The sequence below is a fragment of the Cyprinus carpio genome, chromosome A25 (genome assembly GCF_018340385.1).
Source record: "Cyprinus carpio isolate SPL01 chromosome A25, ASM1834038v1, whole genome shotgun sequence".
Classification (NCBI taxonomy): domain Eukaryota; kingdom Metazoa; phylum Chordata; class Actinopteri; order Cypriniformes; family Cyprinidae; genus Cyprinus; species Cyprinus carpio.
In genome coordinates, this window is record NC_056596.1 from 9,719,896 (window position 1) to 9,743,000 (window position 23,105).

At 35.0% G+C, this 23,105-nt stretch overlaps 1 protein-coding gene across 1 annotated transcript in view; it reads right to left on the reverse strand.

Annotated features, from left to right (window-relative positions):
• Positions 1 to 23,105, reverse strand: part of LOC109060816 (microtubule-associated protein 1A-like) — a 131,909-nt gene that overhangs the window by 12,592 nt on the left and 96,212 nt on the right. The window contains 3 exon segments of the mRNA XM_042715918.1: positions 484 to 619; positions 806 to 888; positions 17,378 to 17,479. Of these exon segments, the coding sequence (XP_042571852.1) occupies positions 484 to 619; positions 806 to 888; positions 17,378 to 17,479 (321 nt within the window).

Here is a 23,105-nt window from a genome sequence, read left to right on the forward strand (position 1 = left end):
CTGCAGTCCAGATCTTTCACCCACAGAAAACATTTAACGCATCATAAAGAGGAAGATGCGAAAAAGAAGACCTAAGACAGTTGAGCAACTAGAAGCCTGTGTTAGACAAGAATGGGACAACATTCCTATTCCTAAACTTGAGCAACTTGTCTTCTCAGTCCCCAGACGTTTGCAGACTGTTATAAAAGAAGAGGGGGATGCCGCACAGTGGTAAACATGGCCTTGTCCCAACTTTTTTGAGATGTGTTGATGCCATGAAATTTGAAATCAAATTATTTTTCCCTTAAAATGATACATTTTCTCAGTTTAAACATTTGATATGTCATCTATGTTGTATTCTGAATAAAATATTGAAATTTGAAACTTCCACATCATTGCATTCTGTTTTTATTCACAAATTGTACAGTGTTCTTTCTGTACTTTTCTGGAATCGGGTTTGTATATACACAATCTGAATACAGTTATATTATCTAAAACTACCTCCAGGATCAGCAACCACACGTGAGAAGGTTTGATGACTGAACACTCCAGACTGGAGAACCAGGTCACCTTGGTCAGAACTCTGCCCACTCAGGACCAGTAGCTTGTGCACAGCTGGGTCAGATACAAGATAATGGATCTAGGATGTAATAAGAGACCAAAAAGGCATTTAAAACACATTAGTCTATTAGAGTCAGTCTGTTTGCAGCAAGGTTATATTTCAACAAGGTTATTCAGTCTAACATCAAACCTATTATTCATCTTTATTAGAAATACTTTACATACAGCATCTTGTCCAGAGGTGTTTTTTTTATAAATTACTTACCTCAGAGATAACGGTATCTTCTGATGGGTTCACCAATACAACCGTTTCAAGAACATCACTTTTGTGGTGCAGAGTCCTTTGACCTGTAAGAAATACATATGGTTTTTCTTGTTGATATTAAGTTACAAATATCTATTGTGACTACACTTATTGAGCCTATTCACGATTTGTAATTTGTAAATCTAAAACAGATGCAGCATAGTTGAAGGTCATCCTGTAATAAAAGAAAACTCATACAGAAAGTGAAAAGACAGAAATGGGCGTCTGAGGCTTAAGCAGTAGAAAGACTGTAAACATAGTAATCTGTTACAAATCCCTTAAGAGAAATGACTGTGCTTTTTCTATTGGCTTTTCAAAAAGTGTTAAGCTACTACTAAAATAATCTGTAGTAATTAAACTACATTCAAGCTAATCTTTTGTAGTAGTAGTTAGCAAAACTACTAACTACAATGAAGGACATCTTTTTTTTAAAATATATATAGTAACTATACAATATAAAATTAAATGATTATAATTTAATTAGAGCTGTACTTTTCTCACACAAAAACAATAAAAGTTTGAATGAATGGATAAATAGGGTGATAACATAAAATTTGACTTAATAAGAAATAAGTAAGAAACTAAATAAGCTGCAATAAAGAAGCTTGGAACGACATGAAAGAATTTGAATTAGTGAATCTTTTTTGATTCTGGAACTGGTTCACCTGAATAAATCACTTCAAGATTAACTGTTTCACTAAAATGAATCATACTTCTGGACGAACCATTTTACTACAATGAACCAGACCTTCCAGCGGTACATATGAGTGAAAATTTGTTTAGGATGAAATGATTCAGTAGAACAAATCAGGCTTTCTAGTACTACATTTGAGAAAGAGCTCACTTGGCGATGAATTTGCATGTGCAATACAGTTTGACATTCAAAATACAATATGACTGTTGGTAAGAGCTTCACTAGAAAAGGTTTGCTACTTTACTAAAAAAGTTAAGCTACTTAATTAGACTTAATAAACTTTATGCCAGTATTCTGAGAAAAAGGAAACACACTCATCTGAATGATTTGGGAAAACTTATTCGGAAATAGGGCTAAATGCTAAACCATAACTCACTGAAATGCACAGTAGCCAGAGCTCAATCCTTTAAAGCATGTTCCTTAACCAACATTGCATTGATTTGTTCATTTGAAAGTCAATTATAGCAGCCGTATGGTTGATTTAATGTTTGAATGCCCCTGCAGTAGGACACTGAAAGGCATAGCTGTCACTCACATCAATATTCATTTATTTAGAAAAGGACTCCCAAGATGTACAGAACAGCATATCTACAGCTAAAAGACAACCTTAATGCAATATATTTCAAGCAGCAATCCTGTTAATGAGACATCATGGATGTTTGGATTACAGTCATAAGTAAGGGGTTTAGAGTTTTAACTGTAAATTACGATAAGAGGATATCCAGGCTAATAAGGAAAAAAATCACATGACACAAATGCAACATAAGTCTTTATATCATCTCAAAAGTCCAGTCCAAACACATTTATCCTGTGTTTTCAGTTGTATAAAGAGTGTTATAAGGGCAGGGTGTATAGAGGAATTAGTGGGATAATCAAAGAGCTGCTGAAACGCAGCAGGACTGGGGTTTGGACCAAGCTGGCCTAAGCCCGGCCTTGCTTCTATGAGCCAGATGGTATGAGAATGATGAAGTACAGAAGTGAAAGTACAACATTTGTGAAGACTGGTGAGACAGATTTCACCAGGACGCACTGAATGCAAATAATACGGGCTGCCACGGAAACTAGTAGCTCCGACCCTGCTGCCCTTTGCAAAGTGACAAAGTACAAAGAAACGGGGGAGGTATGAAAGTCTCAGGCACTGCAGTTGCTCTCCCTCAGGCACAAAGCCCAGAGCTTCATGGGTCTATTGGCTTTGTAATGAACGCATTGTGTGCTTTGTTGTTGTTTGATGAAAATCTTAGGAAGCGGCAGAACTCAGAGAATTAACAAATGTAGGTGATAAAAAATTACAATGTCCAAACCGTAAGAATTAGCTGAAACAAATGTTAGAGGAATAATACAATTTTTATATTAAAAAATATATATTTAAAAAAGTTCCAGAAGAGTTTTTACCAACCTGTTAACAAAAATACATTTATTCAGTGGCATTTATATTATATTTAGTTTAAAAAGCATAATTACTGTATTGACATATTTTGTATTGAAACAGGAAACTTTGGCAGGACGCAAAGGGTTCATCACTTTTTAAAAATAGTCAGTTAGGCTTTAGTTACTGTACATCAGAACCATTAACCATGATTTGCTACTCACATATGGCATTGGGGGGGTGGGACATCTCATTCTCTAGAGAGTTTTTTGATTGGACAGGTGAAAAATTGTAATGCAGGATGAGTCATACATTTTTATTCATTTTTTATTACAGGAAAAGAAAGACTGTAATTTTCAAATGGCCTTAAAAACCACAAAACTCATTTTAAATAAACAGATGGTTTTGCAGAGCGGTGTGTTCCACTACTCTACAGCTTCCAGTTTCCACTACTCCCTTTGGTAATTTCCACAGTCGCTAAAGAAAGGGAAAGATTGTAGCATTGTAACAGTAATCCAAAAGTCCAAGGCCAAGAGACCACTGATTATTAATTAATGACTTAATTTTTATAGCACAAACACCTTAATCGCATTAGCATCGTAAAACACTAAGTCATTTTTAAGAAGGTCTCAGTGTAAAGATCCAGTACTACCTCACCTGACCCGCTTGATATAAATATCTGCTCATGAACTTTAAAAAATGAGAGCACTCTGTTAAAATAAGCTCAAATAGTGCTATGGTAGAAGACAGACCAAGAATCAGCGCTGCTCCAGATATTTTGCTCTAGATATGGTCACCCAAGAGATTGAGGCCTGTGGAAGTTTGGGAACAGAATCGCCTCATCTGAGCATCTAAAACAGTCACTCATGCCACCGTCTTGTGTGCTTTTGGGAGCAGATAACCTTGTGAACAGCACATCTTGCTGTAGTGCACTGTATCAGCAACACTAAATCTGGAACAAGCCATTTAATTCCCATTTCATGTACAGCTGACACAGAGGTTGTGCAATATTATGGCATTTCTTTTTATTTAAAACGCAAGATGAACTTTCATTAAGCATGAAGCACCACAGGTGTTTGTTGCTATCTCAAGTACTGTAGCTAACTAGCTTTTCAGAATGGAGGGAATTAATGTTACTTTTGAGGGACTTATTGTCATCCTATAAATGCGTCATCAATCCAGTCTTAGTCCAGTGCTCTGGTTGAGAGAAGTATGATAGGAAACTTAAAAAATCCATTAAAGTAATACTCTTATAAATTACACCGCTAGGCGCCATCATTTTCTGCAGATGAGCAATTTCTGCCACTGTACATGATTTTAAGTGCTCTATACACTCTATAAAGCCCTAAAACAACACTAACACAAGGTGGCCAATATGTCTTCGGACTCTTGATGCTCCCTGTTGCATCTTCACAAGAAGCGAATGCCCTAGTTTCTTCTGGTAATCCTAGTCCTGTGATTTGGCAGTGCCGACTGATTCTGCTGTTAAGCATATTAAAGCCTCTTTTATCACGGATGTGTCACTGAATCTCAGACAGTCACCTGGGGAAAGTGGCACAATGACCCAGCCAGAGTGCATGTTGTGCTTTCATTCCTCATTTGCATGGACCATTTCTGATTTGAACTATTATACTGTCAATACTGATTCACAGAACTCAAAAATAGTCATGTCTAATAACTAGCACTATAAGATGGCAGTCTATAACTTGATAAAAGACATAAATGAAGCTGCATATGCAATCAAATTAGCCTAACAGTATTTATGTACATATAAAATATTGAATAATTAGGGCTAATCATTAAAATCAAAACCAAAATGTATAATAAAAACAATATAAATACATTTCAGTGTGTGAATTGTGAAAACATTAGGTAGGCCATATGTGGGCTACAGAGGAAGCAAGTTTTAAAGCAATCAAAAGGGTATGAGAAGATTGTTGGTGTTGTACCACTGTTTCCTTGGAGGCCAGAAAACTCCAACCTAAGCCTGAGCCAACTATGAGATCATGCCCTACACAGCCCGTTCATTAGCATTTGAAGCCACACCATTGTGGTCCTGAATAAGGGCTGGATGTTTCTCCAACACTGACGAGACTCCACAACACTCCGGCACTTCACAACAATGTCCTGGTGTCACACAGATGTCTTATCATTCTATACATATTATGGCCACACAAATTGTACATTTTAATAGGCAGGAACGAAAGAACAATAGAGAAAAGCATTATATCTTGAAGAAACTAGAAGCTTGATAAGTGCATCTTTTAATCCTGATAACTGGCCTTATTGTGCAAAGATCTAATATATCCCCAGAACACTGGTGGGTAGGCAGTTCAAATAAAGGAAAACGTCATGAGTACATACCAAGTGATGTACCAAGTTATGAATATACAAATGCTGAGATGTTAATATCATGTTTAAACTGTAATATAGAGGAGTGCTTATGAAAGCAGGTAGAAAGCAGTATAAATAGTAGACACCTTCTAATCTTAGAGAGGACATGGGTCTGTTCTGAGTCAACATCTGCTCTGAAATGTCAGTGTTTCCACAGTCCTTTAACCAGATGATTACAGACAGCTTATGGGTGGATTTGAAAACATATGCATCTAAACATAAAATTTGATAGTACATAAATAGTACATGACTTGACTTGACTTTACATGAGCAGAGCCAGATAGTATGCTGTATTAAGCCTATCATAAATCTTTTTGATCTAAATATTATTCAGCCTTATGAAGAGATCCAGTTAAAAGGAGTGGTTGGATTTTTCATTTGAATACTTAGTATTGTGTACTAGTGTCTGCATATAAAATGAACAATTGTTCATTGAACCTCAGACATGCCCAATTACCTATAAGCTAAGTCTCATGCATTATTAATAAATTAAAGGTGTATTATGAGCTCAAGCTTACATTTTAACTCCCAGATTACAGATTCTACCATTCCACATTGCCAATATCCAGTCCTGATGCAGTAATATTTCACATAAAGAACTGTACCAAAGAAACAACATTTAACGCAGAAAGTCTCCTAAGGCAATATGTATGATTATCAAACAATGAGGTAAAAGATCTTAAACCAGAACAAGCAACACATTAGACAGGCCAATTTAGATCACAGTGATTCAACAGCAGAGGAATTCTCACTGCAGCACTACAATGAGAGGGGTGATCCTCCCACACTGAATTTGCAAGCTTCCAGGGATGATGGCCATTTGTGCACTCACCCACATACCCACCAACACAAACGCCCTTCAAAAGACTGAATAAAGACTGAAATACATCACCAAAGCAAATGGGAGAGCATCATCATATCACCTCGCTGTGACCGTGAGCGCTTGTGACATCACACCTCATTTTCAGCACATTTAACTCAACTCATGTCTGCGCTTCAAATTCACTCTGTCTTTATTACAAACTTAATGAGCAGGTGCCATTAGCCATTACATAAAGTTCTGCCAGTATACATTTAAATTGGCTAATGAGCTGACTCAGTATAAATACTCAGAGTAAACAAGTATATTAGATTTTAATGGTTTATTTTGACCGCACCAAGCAATCATTCCGGTTAAATGTTTGAGGAAAAAAGATAAGGACAAAACTGCATGCCTGTCTAAGATATTCATTTGTAATTAAAAGTGCTACAATCCACAGACGGGCACCTGCCACTTAAGTTGTGTCCCTTTCCACTGAGTAATCCACCAATGAGAGGTTGTTCGTCTCAACTGACCGTTCCTAAATCCAGAAGGATTATCCAGTATGTCCAAAGTTGAGTTGCTACTGTTTTCTAGGTTGGACCATTCATTTGTGTTGTCCGTGGAAACTAGGTCTAAAATGGCTGCTCCTTTCTCAGCATTCATTTTCCAATGTCAAATGGAACAAAGCATGTGTCACTTTGGTAAAGCCCAAGCACCCAATTGCCCTTGTCTTTATTTGCATTTTTTTTCTGTGTGGGATGGACGTGCCCTTCAGTGTCCTAACATTGAGCCTCACATCAATGATATCATGAAAACTTATTACAGAATCTCTCTAAAACCTAATAACAGAGCACACTGCCACAAAACAAGACCAATTAAATAAGATTACAGATTTGGAAGGAAAATTACATCTCATATTATAAAGACACTCTCAAAGTAAAATAGGTCCACTAAACATTCTGCACCTCTACCATACTTTGCTTTAGGCTACTACCAGTACCAATGGGACAATGACTCAGCAGCTAATGCTGTTAGATCCACTGATGTCAGTGGGTGTTTCTCTATATAAGAATCCCACCCAGACAGCTGCATCAGAAAAGAGAACTAAGGAATGACTGAATCATTTCAGCACTGAGCTGACAAACAAATGCACCTAAAATAGCCCCCAGTATCTCCTCAAAAGCTAGCAATCTTTTAGAGTACTTAGATCATTTAGTTCAAGCAGGTCTGATTTGGTTAATTGATGTTTTTGTACTCCTATATGATATAGATAAGTTTAGAGCAAACAACTTAACATTACTACTAATGTCAGCTGTGCCGAATGAAGCAACGAGTCGTTTTGTGGGTTTAACTGGCCTCCACAATGATATTCAAACATGGAGCTAGTCATCCATTTAGACATTATTTTTCTGAATGGTCTTTAAGCAGCCAGATGTGCAAATGTATTGCAAACAGAAAAGAGAGAGAAGGGGGAAAGAGAGAAAGAGTCACAGATAGCAACGCTGAGTCATGGGGCAGCGAACAAAATCAGTGGCTGTTCAAACCTTCTGACAAACTGGACAGCATTTTGGGGCATCATAATCATGGATTGCTAATTGTTTATGAATGTATCAAGATTTTGTAGAATTGTATATTATTGAATTATAGTAAATAATAGCCTTAACTTAATGGAATCACTGTTTAAGAAAAAATAGAAAAAAAAAAAGATTTGTAGAGGTGACTTTCAAAACTGAAGAAAAAAAAACAACAACAAAAAAAAAACAATCTGAACTGAACTGCTTACCCACGCAGCATCATAAGTTTGTAGAATCTGCTGACGAGGGAATGCATCTTACTAGATTTTAAGACAGAACCAATACTTTGCGTTATTTTGGTTGTAATTTTATTGGAATTGAAGAACTAATGAGTCTTTTGAGTCAGTTCTTTTTAGTCAATCAAATACATACTGCAGGACTAATGCAGTCCGATTCTCAAACGAATGTACTCTTTTGAGCCGGTTCACTTCAGTGAATCAAAACATACAGGGCGACCAGTGTGATTGAATCATCAAACGAATGAATCATTTAAGACGGTTCTTCTCTATCTCTCTCTCTCTCTCTCTCTCTCTCTCTCTCTCACACACACACACACACACACACTCTTTTTTTTATCAAAACAAAGCGGTTAATAAAAAAATAAAATAAAATAAAAACTCAGTCGGAACGGTTGTTGTATTCAAACGACTCGTTAATAAATCGCACATTTTAATTTGTAATTAAATGTTATGCCATTATAAAACTAATAATTAACTAATAAGTGTGTGTTATGTAATATATAGTAAGGCTAATTAGACTTCCAAACAGTGCATTTTTACTGTCTGCCGACTAAAGATATGAGTTTTATTGGAATCTGTGCTATTTTTGGAATGAACTGAAATGCTACCATATTTTCCTTTTCTATGTAATATATAGTCATGTAAAATATTTTGCGTTTAATTCATCTAAAATATCTGTGAATTATACGTTTCTATAAACATATCTTTCGCAAAATATTTTGTGGAAATCTAAAACGATCTGCACCACTAATACTAACATTTCTTTTGTCCATTTTTTTTATTCTACAAAAATAGGCTACTAAAAGAATAGTTAATAAACAAGAATCATTCAAATAATTACACCGACTCTTACATGAACATTCCTGATTATACCTCACAACTTTTGAGCATAGCTTATATTCCTCCGGACAAAGACGTACACGTTTAGCATCTTAACACAGCCTCCCTAAAATATCTCAGTGTAGTGTCATGCAGCAAAATAATCAACTCTCGTGGTCATTAACCCAAGCACAAAATAATAAAATAACGAAACCACTTCAAATACCTACTGATAAACGAACAAAAAATTTCACAACCTGTGTTTTTTTTTAATTTATTTATTTATGATTATTATTAATTAAACGCAAAAAAGTTAGCCCGTCCGCGCGAGCTATCCACCAACCTCCGTCCATCACAAATGAATCAAGTTAGTTTTGGATAAAGCACAGCAAGGTGTTGATCGTACACTCTGTCCCCTAGACATATGTCGAAATTACAGGTAAACGACTGTCTGGACCTTTAATTACCTAATTCTTTCGTCGTCATGTAGCCTCATAGCGATTAAAAACGCATCATAAGCCTATGTGGCGCCCCATAAGCCCATGACTACGTGATTAACATCATTAATAACATCAAGAAGAAGAAGAAGACAAATATGCGGTCAAATAAGGATACGCACCCCTCCGCGACCGTCACAGTCTCATGAAGCAAAGTGTCACTGACTGTCCGGATCACTGCGACACTGCGTAAAAGTCACGCCGGAGACCGCCTCGCACGCTAGAACGCTGTCTCTGTATCTGAATGACAGAAAGTGATACATACCGTATGCTGATGCGGGCCGCTTTAACAGACCGTCGTGTGTCTCGCGACTGATGGGTGTTCGGGAGCGCAGTCACTGCTCTGTGTGTGTGGGAGGGGTCGGAGAGTGTGTGTGGGTTGGCAGATTTGGGTTCTCGAGCAGAGCGGGATGGTTGCAGCAACTCTGGCTGCAGCCCCCCCGCCAATTAAACTACAGATGCAGCTACTGTCTGAAGAGGAGGGTTAGGCGGCGGGGGAGGAGGGGGAGTTAGTGATACTTTCAATGCACCACATGTAACCCTTTCATGTCTAATATGGTATTACATTATATTTATTAAACATTATTTCCAGATCAAGGTATATATGTCTATTACATGTTATATGCCATTTACCCGTAGGCCCATTACAAAGCATCTGGCATCCATCCTCATACTCGGATGAAAACTAATGCAAAGTTCCCATTTGTTTTCTATGTAAATGCACTAGACAGACATATTAATCTTGAGTTGCCATTTTTGTATGCGTCTCATGACAGTGTAACGCTCGAGTAAAAAAAAAAAAGTTTCAACTTTTAAAAAAACATAATTTACATTTTTCAAAAATGCATCTCTTGACCTTCAAATGCACACCGAATGTGGGTGTAAGTAACTAGATCATCCAAGTATCCAAGCATGTTTCAATTAGGCTATCTGTTTTTGAGTCGTATATCTGCCTCGTTTTAGGTCAAGAAGATTTGCCAGAGTCAAAATGAAATCAAAATGGTGACTATTCTCTTACACCAAGCCTTCTTAATTTTCAGTCCCTCCATTCAAACTACCTGTCTTATAGAGACCACTTCAATAATCCAGTCAGTTCTCAATAGGTTGAATCAAGTTTCACCCAGCTTAGAAAATGTCACATTATCATTTCATGTTTTTTTATAGTTTGTTACATCCTTATGAATGTGTGCTTGACCCGAATAAAGTTGCTGCAGGCAAATGCATGGCTTTATGGCATCATAAGAGAACTGAATTTTGGTGCAGTGTTTTCTTCTGCTGTGCCCATTCTGCCAGACGGGCTATATTTTCAATTTCCCCTCTGTGGAAGCATTGCTATCTCACGACCAATTCGTATGTATTTTACGAGGTGGCTAATTCGTATGAATTTGTACGACCTCACTCGTACGATTTTATACGATTTGTCTAAACCCCAGTGTGGGTGGTGTTTAGGGGCGGGGTTAGGTGTAGGTCATTTATTCAATTTCATACGAATTGTGCAACTCGGGAAAATACGTACGATTTGGCAAAAATCATATGAATTTGTATGAGTGTGGTCGTACAAATTTGTACGAATTAGCCACCTCGTAAAATATGTACGAATTGCCGTGAGAAATTTTTGTGAGTTTTAGACATCTTGTAATATGTGTGAGTTTTGGTGTGTTTTATGTGTGTTATAAATTTTAAACTGAACCACAAGAATTAAATGATTCAAACGGTCTTATTTTATTCCTCATCACTAGGTGGGTAGTGATTATAAAATGAATGGAGCAAGCAAAATTATTTTCTTTCTCACTTTCCTTTGTGTATTTTATTCATTCATGTAATTTAATTAATGATTAAATGTTATTAAAATGCCCTGGAAAACTAGCTGTCATAACCAATGCATCCACTCTGATGATTCACTGAAAGCAACATATAGATGAAGTAATGCTAAAATCAGTGGCCAGGTATGTATTACACTCTGGTTTAGTGCTTTGAATCAAACCGAATCTGCATTGTTATCAATATCCTAATCATAAATATTGAGCAGCCTCAATTATGCATGACTGACCATCTTCCCTAGGATGTCAGCACAAAATTGCATGAATGAATGGCTCTAAAAACACTATAATATTACATATTTTTTTAAAAAATATATATATTAATGCTTTTGGAAGTAGTATTTTATGCTCATCAATGCTGCATTTTATTTGATCAAAATTCAGTTAAAACAGTAATATTGTGAAATAATATTACAATTTGAAACAGCTGGTTTCCATTTGAACATATCTCAAAATATAATTTTTCCATAATTGAAAAGCTGCATTTTCAGTCGTCAGTGTCACATGCTCCTTCAGATATCATTCTAATATGCAGATTGCTGCTCAAGAAACATCTATTATCATTAATGTTGAAAACTGTTGTATTCAATTTAAAACATAAATCTTTTAGCAAAATTATAAAGTTTACTGTCACTTTTAATCAATTTAATGCATACCTGCTGAATAAAAGTACTAATATCCAAAAAAATCTTACTAATCCCAAAGGTTTGAAAGGTAGTACCCTATGATTTATAATCTGAAAGAAAGTCTTCCATATCAACCAAAACCAGTGATTGTTTCTAAAGCCAAGACTAGTTACAAAACAGAAATTCTGTCAAAGTCCTCCAGCTCCTAGGAGTTTTCTTCATTTATCAGTATCTGCTCACTTCACTTAATGTTTGCTGTTCATCCATAATGTATGACAGATCACAAACATCTAAAAAAAAAAAAAATCATAAAAGTGCATAGCAAAAATAATCTGTTTAATCAGTTTGAGTGTTTGTTTTGTCCCTCATTTCAATGTCTGTGTGTAGCCACGAATGTCTCACTGGCCTTTTGTATCAGTGGAAAAACCAAAAAGCCTGAAGCTGCTGAAGATTGCACAAACAACTGAGGGGATTGTGTTTGTTCTAGCTCTTACAATTATTGTACAGCCCATGAACTGGGTAAATTGATTTTCAGAGAATAATAATATTTTATTAATATTAATATTATTAATATAATATTTTAAGATAATAATATTTGGTGGATATATTTATTCACCTCATTCCCTCAAGGCCACAATGTGTGTATGAACGTTATCTTTTGCTGCTGTCAAGAGCAGCAGCCCTTTCCTGAGTTTAGATTTTTTATTTATATTCAATGCTAGTATTTTATGGCAAAGGCATGCTGAAATCTTCTGTAACTTTATACATGTAACTTTATACAGTCACCTTTGATCAATTTAATCCATCTTTGCTGAATAAACATTCATTTCTTTAAAAAGTATTAATTTCTGAATTAATTAAAAATTCTTACTGACCCTAAACTTTTGAACAGAAATATACACACAAATATGAATACTTCAAAAGAGCTTTTAAATTTTAGAGCTATGAAGTTTTGGCTTTGGGCCTGGAGTATGTCTGAAAGTCATGTGATTGTTCACTTCCCCCTCAGCATCAGTGAAATTCATAATTATGGCTCAGTGCTTGCATTATAAATAGGTCCTGCTTGAGTCTTCAGCTCTAGAGTACCAATTTCCTTTGTGTGTATCCTGAGAGAGAAAGGAAAGATTCAAATGGATGGCATAAACTTGTACATGAGGACCCTTGTTGCACTCCCAGTGACACTATTAAATAAAATGACTCACTTCTTCTCCTTTTAAACTGTTAAAACAAACTTTTGTCTATGCATGCTAAATTTACATCAGCAACGTAAGCAAGGATAACACTCTTAAAATGGTGTTTGGGGTTGTAAAGAATTGCTTTGAGGGTCTCTGACTTGTGGGAGACACAAATTAGCGAAAAAATCACTGATAATAGAGTCAGACACCATGAGAGGGAATGTCTGGGTCATATTCTGGTTAGCACTGGCTAGGTGCTGTTAGCCAGGACATTCACTTAAGTGATAGACAAGGTCAAGAGGTCACGGTTTGGCTAGTTACTTCACTTACGGTCCTATGCAAGACAATAACTGCCTTTGTAATGCATGGGAATGCTAATGGACAGTCTTCTCTAAATATTATAGACTTTGTCAGTAAGTCTGAGGGGAACTCATGACTCAGACGGGACTGGAAATATAGGAAAATCTTCTCCAGACCATTACTTTCCTGCCTGCAGACAATCATTCTTCCCAACCGCTGACTCACAGAGCATAACAGTGGTCGAAACGACTCATTCAGTATCTAAACAGGATATTGAGGAGATGAAGCCTGTTAGCAGCTAATGCAGTGGTGGTCACAGTTTAATAAAAAGCCAATTATACCAGTATCTGATATTACCAAAAGCAAAAACACCATTTATTTTAGTGCAGGCTGCTATTCCTGCTCATGACATTTCTTAAAATGATACATTAAGATATCATAAGTTCATATAGTGCAAAATAATCGGATAACAACAGTTGTTCAAATTATTATTAATATAATATAATGTGATACATTAAGATATCATAAATCTATACAGTATCATACTAATTGGATAACAACAGTTGTTTATATTATAATCGATATAATGTGCACATACTCCAGAAGAAGAAAGGAGGGTTCAGGAGTGACTCAGTAAAAAATGAAAACACTGATCATGCCGTTTCCTTGCCCTGAACCTCCCCCCAAGACTCTGAGGTACTGACTGATTGAGGTCATTCCTATATATATATATATATATATATATTATATATATATATATATATATATATATATATATAGATATATATATATATCTAAAGTTAGCCTTTGTGAGGGATTGGCAATTTCTTTTACTGTTTACCATGACTTTACATCTGAAATTATCATACAATTTTTTTAATTGAGTCAAACAGACTCAAATGCTTTTAATTAAGATAAACACAGATGTTTGTGCTGTTGTTCTTTAATCAACACTTCTTAGTTGATTATGTCATTAGGGAACTAACAAAATTCTAGTTAGTTAAAACCTTGAACATTTATTAATAAATTGCCAGTTTTTCATGATGGAAGTTTGGACATAATAAAAATGGCTACATAAATGAAAGCCAGAGTGAATGAAATTATTTAAAATGTACTCTTATGTGCATTATGATAAATTAGATATACATTACAGTGCAAAATGTTGGTGTCAGTCAGTTATGTTTTTAAAAGAAGCCTCTTATGCTCACCAAAGATGTATTTATTTGATTTAAAAAATATAGTTTAAAACAGTACAATTGTGAAATATTTTAATATTTTAGTAAAACTGTTTTCTATTTTAATATATTTTAAAATGATTTATTTCTGTGTAATTGAAATAATTTATAAAACTGAATTTTCTGTTGCTGCTTAATATTTTTTGTGGAAAAACATGATACATGTTTTTTCAGGATCATTTTATGAATAGAAGGTTTAAAATAATTTATATGAAATTATTTGAGCATTCATTTTGAAAAAAAACAAAAAAACAACAACATACATAAAAGTCTTTGTCACTTTTGATCATTTAATGTGAATACAATTATTTAAATTTCCTTTTAAAAAAAAATCATATTGACCCCATACTTTCATACTTTTGAATGGTGGAAATTTTTTAATAATCATTATTACATGACTACTATGATTTCCATCTTTAAAATGAGTGAGGTTAATATTTTATCCAATATATTCTGACATATGTGATGGGACATGAAAATGTTGCTGCATAATAGGAATGACACAGCTGTATCTTTTAGCCACCTGCAGCTTCAAACTGCTGAGTAACTCAGTGCAGATCACACCCAAGGGTTGTGAGGACATAATCAGGCATTAAAACTGATACTTACATACTGATAAAAAGCCTAAATGCACTGTGTAAGTCGCTTTGGATAAAAGCGTCTGCTTTAAATGCATAAATGTAAATAAAAAGATGTTAAATGATACTTACCAAAAACAGATGAGAAATGAGAAGATGTGAATACAAGGAGTGTCTACAAATACAAAACGGTTGATGGAAACATTATTGAATTCTTTAGATAGAAGACAGATAGATAGATAGATAGATAGATAGATAGAGATAGATAGATAGATCTTTTGTTTTACCTCTTTTGACATTGTATTCTGCATTACTCATAATATCCCATTAGATGGCAGCAGCTCATCAATTATATATTTATAAAAGACATTTATAAGGGAAGGATGAGAACACAATAAAGAAAAAAATATTGCAGTATATCCTTAATAATAAAAAGGAATTCAACTTCAAGTGCTTATATGGCTGAAAAAAAATGAGCACAAAACATCCATCAGTCCTAGACAAAGAAATTCTATTAGTCAATACTTTATCTATTATTGTGTTCCCAATTAGAATAGAAGCACATCTATTTGTGCCCTAGGACAGCCACTGAATTCCCCTTAGTTTGAATGTCATTGATCTATGCTAAGGCACATGCTAAATATGATACGGTCGAATCAATACTGTGGTCCCATTTGCACCATCAGCCTGGGAGCCTTGTGTCTGACAGGCCTCGAGCCACAGAAAAGCACAATCTGAGACATCAACCTTTAGTGGTTGTTAACCTTGTATCACCCCAGTGAACAGTCATCACAATCTGATCTAAGCACACATCACATCCTTCAGCAGGGTCAGAGGCCATCACTCTACCTCCAAAGCTTTATTCCATCTATTTGGTGCTATTTTGGTTCTAACCCTAGTAAGCATTACTAGGCACATAATTCACATATTTTGTTAAAGACATGTATGGTGCCTCAAGTAATGTAGCTTACTGAGGAGAGATGTGTTATTATTTTCTAAGTTTTGGACTTGGTGTTTTTTTGGATTTTTGCTGGGCTTGAAATAATATTAACAACAACAACAACAACAAAAAGTCCAGGTTTTGTAGGCCATGACCTGGTTTCCGCCTTGGCAACAACAACTCAGTAGGGTTTTTTCCATTGGCTTCTGGATTATGCAGAAAATAAGCTCTGTGACCAAAAGTTTATAGGATTCTTACACGTGTTTTTTTTTTTTTCATTGTGATAATCTCCACAAATGAACACAGCTTTTATGAATTTTGAAGCCAAGACGGCGGATTGACAGAAGCTAAATGAAGGCTAGAAATGACTACGGAGTACAACTACACCCTTCAGTCTTTAAGGTTTTTGAGGTTTGAGGACGTTTAAAATAGTTTGCGGGAGCATGATTAAAAACACAATGAGGCTGTGAAAGCAAACTAGTGAGTAGACGAGGTTTTTTGTTTGGTGTATTGACGTTTAATGTTCCCTACAACCAATGTTGTCCCATTTAGCCACTTGTTAACAGCCAACATTTTCAGGACAAGTAAAAAAAAAACACAAGGTAATGTATTTTATGTCATATAATAAAATGTGAAAATATATTGAGCTTGTGTTAACCACAAACCTTATTTCACTCATTTAACCAAAAACCTGTTTAAAAAAACCCACCAACTTAAGAATGATGAAAACAGAAGTGCTAAAATGATCATTGGAAGGGGTGTTTTGGCTTACTTTGCAGCACTCTATTGTTATATGAAAGCATTTTGACATTCACAGTCACTGTTGGTTTGAACATAATCTGTGATAACATGCAATCTCATGCCTATATATATTCAGATCAAAAGCACTCTATGCTAAAGTACATTGCCTTTTACATTTTGAAATTTGTTCCAGCTACTGTATCATTTCACCTCCTCTGACAGCAGCTTAAGGTTTAAAATGGATAGTAAGGCACTTGCTCAGCAATACCATGCTAGTCGCTTTTATAAAATGGCCTGTCTTACACCGAGGCACATTTGAGCTTTTATGACTACACAGATCAAGGTCCGTCCTGCCCAGCAGTCAAGCACTGGCTCTGCAGCTCCTCTCCTCCTGACACAGGTCTTTGATAACCACTTGTGCCATGCAGGACTGTGCAAACACACATGCTGGACTCCCCGTGGAGAGATTCTCAGTGCTGCATTAGCTGCATATCATGCATGTTATGTGTGAGCTTGCTGTAAGCAAGACCACTGCAGTATGACCTTGGGCTGGCAATATGTGTATGAACAGCTTGACTCCAAGTGAAAATATTTATTTATGTGTGGCATGCTAAGAAATAAATGGAAGCTTTATCTTTTTTATACAGTAGATTTTCATATAAACTTCTGACTTCTGAAATTTGCATTCAACTCTACTGCAGGATCTAGATGTCATCCTTTCAATCGGACTGACCTCTGACCTCGGCTGAGAACTGGGCGGAATGTCTGGTTATGAAAAGCTGTAGTTGGTGGTCCAGGTCACATTCTGACACATCGATGTCCCAGGAACGGATGCCTGCAGGTACAGGAGAGAAATGTGACATGATCAATATAAGCAAAGTACCTGAAATTACATGTGTTCGCAATGTTCATTCACACCCTCATTTCACATAATGAGCTTTACCCATATTCCTCTTTTTTCATGTATAATACCTTACAAAGGATTATATTATATATTATAAAAATGTGTGTGAAAAGTTGAATTGAAAAATTAACAAATTTCCTTTTATATGTATATATTAGACTATATATACCATTTAATTAATGACAAATTGATATATACTTTTTTATTATTATTATTTTTATTATTACTTAACATTTAAATGTGATATATGGTATCGTCATATCAATATTTATACACACCATTTTATTCATTACAAATTATTTATATTACTTAATTACTTATTTTGTATTACTTATTATTACTTGATATTACAATTTGAGTAAAAAGTTCAGTTGAAAAATGAATGTACATTTAAATGTGCATTTTTATTAATAATATTTATAATATTAATGTTTTAATAAAGTATTCTGATAATTAATAATTCAAATATTTATATCAATTCATTTATTAATCATTTACAGTTTACTCATTTCAAGAAAACTTTTATAGTTATATTTAGGTTGTAATTTTTTCAGCCCATTTTTCAATGTGGTCTCAGACATTCCCGCCATATAGTTCTAAATACGAGATGTAGTGCGTTGAGCTCAGAATATTTATTATTTATTGAGTGTATCTTGAACTAGTCCGTGGAGTGAATGTAAATCTCTATGTCTCTAACTCTCCTCGGCTGAATGTGTCCTCCTCTTTCTTTCTTCTTCATACAGATGAAGGGCTAGTTTCCTCAGATTCTGTTTTGCTTTGTAGATGAAGTGTACTGTACATCTTGTAAACACTGCAGTGTTTGTTCTCAGAAATGCTGTGTCATTGGGATTTAAAACAGGTAATGACCGTAAGAGATGAACCGATACTTCTATTTTCCCAAATTAAGATTTACACAGCCTATAGAAACACAAGACATTCCTTACGGTATTGATTTCATTCTCATCGATATGCTAATTGCTGATTAAAAGTCTGTCAGGAGGAATGGGATAATCCTGGGGTTTCTAGACGTCCAAACATTAGAGAATGCTGCAGAGTGTGCATGTCAGGATTGTAAATGTACTGAATGTGAGTAGCATAACATGTGTACCATAGTTGACCCTGACTGTTATGCTCTAAATTTGGTTGTTTCTCAGGTTTGTGCAGTTGGCAGCTCTGATTTGTTACTTTATATACTGTAGCTTATGGACTTTTTTGGAGTGATTAATGCCACAAACTGTGTCAATACTGTAAACAAAAATGTTTTACACTCAAAAGTCAAGTTTCATGATCATTAGAAGAAATGTCAGTAGTAGTTATGAAAAGAAGATGTCCATTCAGCAAACCCAACTTTTTATGAGTTGGCAGATAAACATATTAAAACATATTTTAAAGTACTAAAGCAAAGAAGTTACAATAAAAAGTAACCAGTACTAGATTCTATTCTGCCATATAAAAACACTATTAACACTGTAAATCAATATACTTTTCTGTAAACTAATTGATGATTTGTGTACTGTAGAAAAAGAATCAGACCATAAAGATTTAAATGTTATATGGTAATGGTGATGGTATATAAAATGCATGGATTGTTTTTTTTTTTTTTGCTTGCTTCTTTAAACCAAAGTACAAGTGAAAAGATCTTTGCACTTTTTCGTCTGTTTTTAATGGTTTTTAATTACAGATGAATGAAATGGAGTTATCATAAAATCAATTAGAAATTATGGAAATTATTGTGACAAGCTAAAAGGATTAAAATCATTTTATTTAACAATCCTGCAAAACAAATTTCAAGTTTCGATTGTTTACGTCTATGAAATTTCATATCCTTTTTTTTAAGACATACTTTGTGACATAAGTGTAAGAGGAGTTTTTGAACAGTTTATTGTACATAAGCTTAAATATTAATTTAGAGTGTTTCTAAAGAATAATAGTCTACCAAAAAAAGTACCCCTTTTGATACAAGAACTAAATTGTTACACTTTAGGTACTAACATTGCAAATTTTAAAGTATTATTACGTACCGACCTTAAAGTGCTAATACACCATTTATGGGTAAATAAGATACAAAGATGTACCCTTTTAGCTTTTGCACCCTTGTTCTGCCCCAGTGACAGCTTTATCCCTTTCTTCTGAGACTGTATGCACCTTTTCCTTGCCTATTTTATGCTTGAAAAAAAATAAACACCAGGGACTGCCATAATTAATCACCGCCCTTTAGAGTTTAAACACCTGCCTAAAAACATAGTGGTAAATTTAAAAAAAAAATGTAAAACAAGCAAGAATATCACGAGATCCCCGTCCTTACAGACCATCAAACACTGCAGCCTCATCAATTTCAGCTATAAAATGCACAATTCATGACGCAGTGCTCTGTACACTCACGCGAGATCTCCGCAGTGTGCTGCTGCTGGCACTAGTATGCACTGTCTCATCGGATCATATAACTCTCCAAAGAAGTACACATAACAGGCGATGTGTAGAAGTTACTTAATTATGTCCATTAAGCAAATGATATATTTGAGAATCTTTTGGAAATTGACATTTGTGACGTTGTTTGGACCGAGGTACGTCAATAATTACATAAACACACCCACCGCAGTACAGTATGCAGCTTATATAGGTGTCAAATTGGGTTGAATGAAGTTAAGATAAAGTATGCAAGCGATTTTAGTGATTTTTTGACAACATAAAACCATATAATACCATAATAACTTAATAAATTTAAATAGGTATGAGAGTAAATTTGGTATCTGTTATAATCAACTGTGAGTACATATACATTCAACAAGATGATTTGATTAAAAAAAAAAAATCTGGAAAAATCATAAGCCATATTTAATGTGTCAGATGAGGCCATGCTTTCAGTAAGAGGCTCACCCGCGCTCTATGTGTGCTGTCTGGCGGTGTGCAGCTGGTGCTCCGTCGCGATCTCTCCGATCACGATGAGCATGTAAAAGTTTCCCTGGCGGGAGGTCGGACCACGGCGGCGGAGCTGGCCGAGATGCTGCAGCCGCTCTTCGGAGCCTGACTGCTCGCGGTCCTCGTCCTCCTCCACCGCTGCCAGCGCACCTCGGGGCGGGATCTCCATGGAAACAACCCCTCGCACCGACGCCGGGCCTGCAGTTATCTCCATGACAACTGCTGCCACCTGCCCTGTCTGCGAAGTTAAGACAGGGAGGGCTGCTGAAACTATGCGAGGCTGGGCGCTGTTTACCTGCGTGTGATTGGCTAAAAGACCATGCAGCTGTGTGATGTCACGCTCGACGCCTAAAATAATAGCGTCGCGATGCAAATACGGTGCAACATTATTAACTCAAATGTAATGGGCTATGGTTTGAACAGTACCTCATAATGTGCTAATGTGCAGTAAAGGTGAATATTCATCTGCTGTAAATAAATAATTTATGATTTTATGATAATTAATAGTTATTTAATAAGGTTTAATTGTTATTCCTGTCCATTACAATAGGCAGTGGTTTTATATTGATGTGTGTGTGTATAATGATTAGATTACTAGCAATTTCAGTTTTTTTCACACCCATTTTTTTTCAGTGTAGTAGAATAATGTAATAATATATTAATTTGTTAATATGAAAAAATAATGCTTAATAATCAGATAATGCTAAAAGCTTGAAGATGTGCACTCTAAAATAAATATACAAATTAACATACAAGTTAAACGAAAATGCAAGTTAGTCAATCTACATAAGCATTGCTAAGCAATCAAAATATTTTGTATATTTTTATAAATAACATAAATTTAAATACAAAAATAATTGCACTCTGTTTTGTTGGACTCTGACATTTTATTATTTTCTATTGTATTGTTATTTTATTAAAATTGTATTTATTTATTTAAATAAAATTTGTATAAAATGGACTAACTGCATCCAATCTAATGTATATGTAGAAAAAAATAGAAAAAAAATTTTTTTAAAAAGCTGTATTTTTCATACATCCCTAAATCTGCCCAGATCAGTAATTTCCCTAATTTTATTAGTGTAAGGCAACCAAAGATTTTAAAACAGAGAGAGAATGATCGGGAGGTAATATAAAAAATAAACAAATAATAGATTGGGCTTTCCCTCTGAAGGTGATTTAACATGCAGAAGCACCTGTCTTGCCATGGGCTGGATTTTTGCAGTGAGTCAGCATAGTCTGTTAGTTTAATAGAAATGAGCTCAAACTGCCCTCTGCTGGAAATTACAGACAAGTGCAAATAATCTCAAATAGTGACAATAGGGTCAATTTGTAGGTTGGTTGAAGAGACCCGAATAACCCCTGTAATGCGAATTTTACCAGGGGAACCCCATGGAAAGCGATTGGGATAGTTTTGGGATAGTTTTGAGCAGCCAATTGGGTTGTATAACGGGCACTTGCAAATGAACTGACAGACCGCTAAACACAACATATCAGATATCAGATATGCTGTAAATGCTTTGGACAAAGCAGTTACTGAACAATATATGCAGCCTCAAGGACTCTCTAATTGTTGTTGATTCCTCAGATCTCTCAGCACCTCTGGGATTTATAAGTACAGACACTTTGACTGACAAGTCCAAAATTTTGCTGTTTAGGCAAGTAAATGCCTTACTTAACTGCTGAGCCGAGGAGCTGAAATGACCTGGCAGTTTTTTCACATGAGCCGTAGAGCAAATACCTCACAAATCCAGACAGCAGGTAGGATGACATTGCAGTCCTACTCTCTGATCCATCAGGTGATGCTGGTATATTTTTAGCTGCAGGCTGCCATATTAGACAGTCATGAGAAAGGTTGCAAGCAAAAAAGAATTAGCAAGGGTAAGGTTGTCTTAAGGTTGTTGTTTGGTGTCAGAACTTAAATCTCAACATCAAGCAAAATGTAAATAATTGTATTTTCTATATTAATTTTATTTATATATTTTTAAGTTTTTTATTAAGTTAAAATGTACGTATTTATGTATTTAAATATAAAAATGAAATAATAACATATTTATTTAATATATTTATTATAAATCATTTTATTTAACTTTTTATAATATTTATTCTAATATTTTAGATTATAAATTTATATTAAATTCAGTGTTTTTTTGCTGCAAGCTGCCATATGGATAGTGCAAATAGAAAGGCTTCACCCAATGCAAGCAGAAGGAGATTTTAGAAAAGAAACGTCATCGTTTCTGAAGGTTGTGCTTAAGGTCAGAACTCGAATCTCAACATCAGTGAAATCTTACATATAATAAAATACATTTATTTACATAATAATTGTAAATATATCATTGATATCTCTCTTTTCCAGAGTAATTTTTTTACATTTTTAAATAATGACATGTTTATTACATATTATTATATTTTGTTTATATTTACTTTTTATCATATTTATTGATATATTGTGCATATAAATTCATATATCCGTTCCAATTTTTTTTAAGCTATATTTGATAGTCCTTAGAAAGACTCACACAGAATGCAAGCAGAAAGAATGAGCAGAGTCTGAAGGTTAAGCTTGAGGTCCAGAGTTGAATCTCAATGAAAAAGTGCCTAGAATTAATAAAAAATATGTGTAATAATGTGTCAC